Here is a 7,125-nt window from a genome sequence, read left to right on the forward strand (position 1 = left end):
TGTGGGATGTGGCAGGGGACTCAGGGCAGGGAGCTGGGGTGCAGGAGGGGTGTGGGATGTGGCAGGGGACTCAGGGCAGGGAGTTGGGGGTGCAGGAGGGGTTCAAGGTGTGAGCTCCAGCCTGGTGTCGCTTACCTAGAGCGGCTCCGGGGTGGCAGCGGTGCTCACTGGGGCCAGGGCAGGCTCCCTGCCTGCCTTGGCCCCCGGCTCCACGCTGCTCCGTTCCAGGAAGCAGCTGGAACAGTGTCCCTGCAGCCCCTGGGGAGGGGGAGGGGGACAGGGTCCCCCTGCTTGTGCTGGTCTTGCTACTCCTCCAGGTACCTCCCACTAAGCTCCCATTGGCCGTGGTTCCCTGTTCCCGGCCAATGGGAGCTGCGGGGGGCGGTGCCTGGAAGGAGGCAATGCCGGAGCCCTCTGCCTCCTTCCCCCTCCCCACGGCCCAAAGGGACGTGCTGCCAGCTGCTTCAGAGAGCAGCATGAGGCTTGCAGCGTCAGGAGGCAATCCCATGGGTAAGCAGAGGGGCGGGCAGGTGCGGGGAGCAGTGGGGAGCTTGGCGGGCCACACACAAGAGCCCCGCGGGCCGTGTGTTTGAGACCCCTGATCTAGGAGATCCACAGAAGAGGGAGCAGGCACTCCTAAGATTCACAGGAGCACCTGAAGGAGAGTAGGGGCGAATTTTTTGGAGGTAGAGGAAGGAGAGCTATGGAGTCTGGTGAACAGAAGCAGGAACTTAGCTAGTAGTAGGAAAAAATGTTACTGTTTAAAGCCTTGCTTAAACAGGGAACGACAGCAGTACTGCTGCAAGACAACTGAGGATAGAATAGGACTCCCAGTACCCTTTATTTTGTACCTCTAGGGTCTGGTGCAATCTTGTCTTCCAGTAACTATGCATTCCTCCCCCTCCCGCCTAGTAAAAGGGTATGTGTGTGAGAAGGATCCAGGCAGTGGGAAGGACTGAAAGGGCCCGTATATTGTCTTCTCCACAACTAAAAGTTTCCCTTTCCTTTGCTTTTTAGGAGAAGCATATGCTATGTTGAACCAAATAGCGCATCTGAGTTAGAGTTCCAACAGTGGAGTAAGAGGTGGGTCTGCTAGAAAGCTGGGTGCGAAAACTCTTATTACATCTTCTTTCTAACTGGTACACCTACGAAGAGAATGGTTTCAGAGTAGAAGCCGTGTTAGTCTGTATCCGCAAAAAGAACAGGAGTACTTGTGGCACCTTAGAAACTAACAAAAGCTTATGCTCAAATAAATTTGTTAGTTAGTCTCTAAGGTGCCACAAGTACTCCTGTTCTTTCTACTAAGGGAAAGATCAGTAGATCAACCCATATCCAGAGTGATGAAGCCTGGAGAAGAACCAGGTTTCTTTTGACTGTTCTATCACAGTTGCTATTTTAAGGCAGTACTGTGGGGAAGGATAGAAATTATTTCAGTTGAAACAGGGTGAAATGAAATTACTTTATTTCCTGCTTATGACATGAAATCCTGATGGTACCTATGTTCCAGCAGGCATAGACACTCTGTTTGTATTCCTATGACTGGAATGAGAGTAATTCAGGAAACTCCCATTCCCACTATCTATGCTATACTATGTGCCCAGCTCTAACCCAGGACTGTCTGCAATTAGAATTAAGTGCCAGAAGGGCAGGGAGTACTCACTGCATTAGTGCTTTTTTTAGAGCGCCCTTTTGATTTCTCTCTCTCCAAGTCTCTTTGTTCTCTTTTCTCAGCAGGTTCTCGTTTCACTGTGCCAGGCATTTCCTTCTCTGATCCAGGAAAGGAAAATTAGACTATTACTTGGTTTAACAAATATTTCACAGCATAAACAGTATTTGAAGCATGTATTATCATATCATTATATACATTTGGAGGGGCTCTCTTTCTGAGTGAATCTGTTCCTATTGAGATATGGCTACTGCAATGGCTATGCTCATCTTTAGGTATCTGTGCAAAGACTGCCAAAGGTGCCAGATTTTGTGGGGGTTGTGTAATATGGACACAAAGGACACCAAACATATTTTCATGTTACTTTAGGCAGCACTTGAACGCCTACCTGGAAAGGCTAGTATTATCAGGATAAAACAAGCATGGGATCATAAACAGATGCAGGCCACTCCAAACACGTATGATTTATTTAGAATTGATATTTTAAATAGTTTCAAGTATCAGAGGGGTAGCCGTGTTAGTCTGGATCTGTAAAAAGCAACAGAGTCCTGTGGCACCTTTAAGACTAACAGATGTATTGGAGCATAAGCTTTCGTGGGTGAATGACATGCATCCGACGAAGTGGGCATTCACCCACGAAAGGTTATGCTCCAATACATCTGTTAATCTTAAAGGTGCCACGGGACTCTGTTGCTTTAAATAGTTTCAGTGATCCAAAGGACTTAAAAAAAAAAAAAAAAGGACGAATGCAATTTCAGGTTCATAGACATGGTTGGATTATTCTTTAATGGGACATTTCACAGGGACACAAGAGAAACAACACTATAACGTCCTATGATGATTTTCATACTTTATTTTCTTGCAATGGCAACTGCCCTGAGAAAATATCCCAAAAAACAAAATAGGTACCAAAAGGAGTCTTCTGGGAAGGGAAGCTCTTCATATTGCTTTCTAGCAACCCCACCCCCATCCCCATATATCTGCTCAAGCAGCACAACGACAGGCACTCCTCAGAATAAGGGAAAGCTGCCACAATGTAGGGTCTTTGGGGGGGTATGCAGTAAAAGAAGAACATGCAGTGATCCTCAGGGCTCCAAGTGGAACTCTGAAGGTTATAAGTTAAGGTGCACTATGCTAGGAGAAATCTGCTGTGAAATCTGGTTTGTTCTCTAAATCTGACAGATCATCAGGGTGGACAGAAACAGGTGATGAGATATTAAATTACATTAAGAAATATAAATATTGATCCACATGTTAACACAAATTACAACTCAATCTCATTGTTCAGAAATATTGTTCATACCCAAGTTTATTTTAAAAAAATCTGCAAAGTCAAACAAGTCTACAGTCCGGGTTTGTGAGAGAAAATCAAGAAATGGGACAAGTCATCTAGGGAGTAGTTTTGTTACTTTTTAAATAAACTAAATAGTTTTCAGATTTGTTCTACTGAACTCAGTCAACAATTTTTATTCTTTATCAGGATATCATGGATCATTTATTCTATTAACCTAGAATTGTTTATTATAGTGACTTGGAAGCACCACTGTAGTTAAAGTTGTATCATGACATCTGTTTTAAAGGTCAATCTTTCTAAGGCTATGTCTACAGTGGCAAAGTTTTTTTTTTAACCAAAAATTTAGTCAATGAGCAAAAAGCATAAAAGAAAATCATTGTTGCACGTTTACGCTGTCCTCCTCTGTCAGCATAGCATGTCCACACTTGGGGTAGTAGCATCAATTGTGAGAGCAATGAATTGTGGGTAGCTATCCCACATTTCAGCTCTCCACCTTCTACTGCTACGTATTGTGGGATGATGGAGTGGATCGCAGCACATCATTGGTCCGGGCTCAATGTCCCATGATACCTTGCTTTCCATCACTCCATTCCATGTGCTTGAGTCTTCGGTTCATGGCATTTTTAAACATCCCTTCTTTTCTGCTTGCCCCACCATCTGTCTGAAAGAATGGATCCGCACGGCTCTCCCATGTTCTGCTAGCTATCAGTAGCACATCCTAAATAGCAGTGCAGTTAATCGTGAAATTCCAAACTCAGTGGGATGCATAGTTGCCTGACATGCTGTCTGACATCGATAGGAGCAACATTAGATTATTTTTGGCATTCCTGACACAGCTGAACATGGTGCACCCTCGCTTTTCAGCTCGGGAAACTAGCACAGAGTGGTAGGTTATGCAGGTCTGGGATGACTAGCAGTGGTTGCAAAACTTTTGGATGAGGAAAGCCACCCTCAAGAATAGTATCCCTGATAATGTCACGGCAAACCTGGTGGCTGAACTTTGTGACTTTGTCCTCACCCACAACTATTTCAGATTTGAGGACAATTTATGCCTTCAGGTCAGCAGGCCTGCTATGGGTACCCACATGGCCCCAACATTTTTATGGTTGACTTAGAACAACGCTTCCTCTGTTCTCGTCCCCTAATGCCCCTGCTCTACTTGTGCTACATTGATGACGTCTTCATCTGGACCCTTGAGAAGGAGGCCCTTGAGAAATTCCACCGGGATTTCAACAATTTCCACCCCACCATCAACCTCAGCCTGGATAAGTCCACACAAGAGATCCACTTCCTAGACACTACAGTGCTAATAAGCGATGGTCACATAAACACCACCCTATACCAGAAACCTACTGATCACTATACTTACCTACATGCCTCCAGCTTTCATCCAGACCACATCACATAATCCATTGTCTACAGCCAAGCTCTAAGATACAACCACATTTGCTCCAATCCCTCAGACAGAGACAAACACCTACAAGATCTCTATCAAATATTCTTAAAACTACAATGCCCACCTGCTGAAGTGAAGAAACAGATTGACAGAGCCAGAAGGGTACCCAGAAGTTACCTAGTACAAGACCGGCCCAACAAAGAAAGTAACAGAACGCCACTAGCCATCACCTACAGCCCCCAACTAAAACCTCTCCAGCACATCATCAAGGATCTACAACCTATCCTGAAGGACGATCTCTCACTCTCACAGACCTTGGGAGACAGGCCTGTCCTCGCTTACAGACAGTCCCCCAACCTGAAGCAAATACCAGCAACTACACACCACACAACAAAAACACTAACCCAGGAACCAAACCCTGTAACAAACCCCAGTGCCAACTCTGTCTGCATATCTATTCAAGGGACACCATCATAGGACCTAATCACATCAGCCACACCATCAGGGCCTCGTTCACCTGCACATCTACCAATGTGATATATGCCATCATGTGCCAGCAATGCCCCTCTGCCATGTGCACTGGCCAAACCGGACAGTCTCTACGCAAAAGAATAAATGGACACAAATCTGACGTCAGGAATTCTAACATTCAAAAACCAGTAAGACAACACTTCAATCTCCCTGGACACCCAATAACAGACTTAAAAGTGGCAATTCAACAACTTCAAAAACAGACTCCAACATGAAACTGCAGAACTGGAATTAATTTGCAAACTGGACAGCGTCAAATTAGGCCTGAATAAAAACTGGGAATGGATGGGTCATTACAAAAACTAATTTCCCCCTACTGTTACTCACACCTCCTTGTCAACTGTTTGAAATGGGCCACCCTCATTACCACTACAAAAGTGATTTTTCCTTCCTGGGTATTCTACTGTTAATTGAATTGTCTCGTTAGACTGAGACACCCCCCCCTCTCCCATTGGTAAGGAAACTCCCATCTTTTCATATACTATGTATATATATCTGCTACTGTATTTTCCACTCCATACATCTGATGAAGTGGGTTCTAGCCCACAAAAGCTTATGCCCAAATACATTTGTTAGTCTCTAAGGTGCCATAAGGACTCCTCGTTGTTCTTCCTGGAACTGTGTGCTGAGCTCGCCCCAGCCCTGCAGCACAGGGACACCCAAATGAGAGCTGCCCTCTCGGCGGAGAAGCACATGGAGATCACAACGTGGAAGCTGGTGACTCCAGACTGCTACTGGTCGGTTGCAAATCAGTTTGGAGTCGGGAAGTCGACTGTTGGGGCTGCGTTAATGCAAGTGTTGAGGGCTATTACTCGCATCCTGGTGCAAAGGACCATGACTCTTGGCAATGTGTGTGAAATAGTGGATGGCTTTGCAGAAATGGGTTTCCCTAACTACGGAGGGGCGATAGATGGCACAGGACCACCTTGCAACAGCGTAGATCAATAGGAAGTGGTACTTCTCCATGGTGTTGTGGATCACCACAGGCATTTCACTGACATCAATTCGGGGTGGTCTGGAAAGCTGCATCTTTAGAAACACTGGCCTGTACAGAAAGCGGCAAGCAGGAACTTTCTTTCCAGACCAGAAGATTACAGCAAGGGATGTTGAAATGCCCACAGTGATTCAGGGTGACCCAGCGTACCCCTTAATGTCATGGCTCATGAAGCCATACACGGGAAATTTAGATAGCAGTAATGTTCAACAATAGGCTGAGTAGGTGCAGGATGACAGTGGGATGTGCATTTGGCAGATTGAAGGCACACTGGTGATGCCTTTATGGCAGGTTAAATCTCAACAAAGATAACATTCCTATGGTCATAGCCGCGTGTTGCATGTTGCACAATATTTGTGAAGGTAAGAGTGAAAAGTTTGGTTGGGGCGGATTGCTGAGGTAGAATGCCTGGCTGCTGCTTTTGAGCATCCCTCCTGCAAGCAGCAGCATCACATTCATATTTTGTTTCATCCCCCATTGACCCACTTACCATTTGCAGGTGTACATCCCATTCTGCGCCTCAAATTATGAGTTTTGGCTTCTGGGGTTTCATCTGACTCCATTTTAATATTAGTAGCCTTAAAAAATAAATGGTCATATTTAGTAATTGAACATCTTACTCAAACTTCAATTCTTCAGTTCTGAATGTTATATTTGTAACCCAGATACTGTTCATTACAAACTACATTGTTCAGAGGTAAAAAAGACTTACTTACCTATAGCTTAAATAGATCATCAGTAGAGACCCACACTCTCAACATATACCTGCACACTTGAAAGACCAAAACCTTCTGAAAAAACTGACCCTTGGGAGACCACGTGGCCTCTGCTTCAAGCTATGTAATGCTCCATTGAAAGGCCACCTGAAGGGCCCTCATCATCAGTTCCTTCCACCTCCTCAACGGCTGTTTAGGCTCTGAATAAATGGGGATAAAGGGTGTGGAGCATTCATCTAAATCAATAACCTATTTGAAATACTTATGCTACAAGCAAGTAACTCTTCTTAGTCGTTCCAATATTATCACTACAGATCCCCACTCTTGGGAGGATCAAGAAGGATAACATCTAAAAGACTAGGAGAACTTATGGCACCTTAGAGACTAACAAATTTATTAGAGCATAAGCTTTCGTGGACTACAGCCCACTTCATATGCATCCGAAGAAGTGGGCTGTAGTCCACGAAAGCTTATGCTCTAATAAATTTGTTAGTCTCTAAGGTGCCACAAGTACTCCTGTTCTTCTTT

General features: G+C 44.9%; 1 protein-coding gene across 3 annotated transcripts in view; it reads right to left on the reverse strand.

The window, feature by feature from the left end:
• Positions 1 to 7,125, reverse strand: part of KDM5B (lysine demethylase 5B) — a 135,492-nt gene that overhangs the window by 109,883 nt on the left and 18,484 nt on the right. For all 3 annotated transcript variants that reach the window (XR_004645415.1, XM_034767759.1, XM_034767758.1), the window contains exons 2-3: positions 6,372 to 6,459; positions 1,661 to 1,767 (exon numbers count right to left, since the gene is read on the reverse strand). Coding sequence is in view for 2 of the 3 variants with exons in the window: in XM_034767759.1 (XP_034623650.1) it covers positions 1,661 to 1,767; positions 6,372 to 6,459 (195 nt within the window). In the remaining variant the exon portion in view is untranslated. The remainder of the gene's footprint in view (positions 1 to 1,660; positions 1,768 to 6,371; positions 6,460 to 7,125) is intronic.

This window comes from Trachemys scripta, chromosome 4, assembly GCF_013100865.1.
Source record: "Trachemys scripta elegans isolate TJP31775 chromosome 4, CAS_Tse_1.0, whole genome shotgun sequence".
Lineage (NCBI taxonomy): Eukaryota > Metazoa > Chordata > Testudines > Emydidae > Trachemys > Trachemys scripta.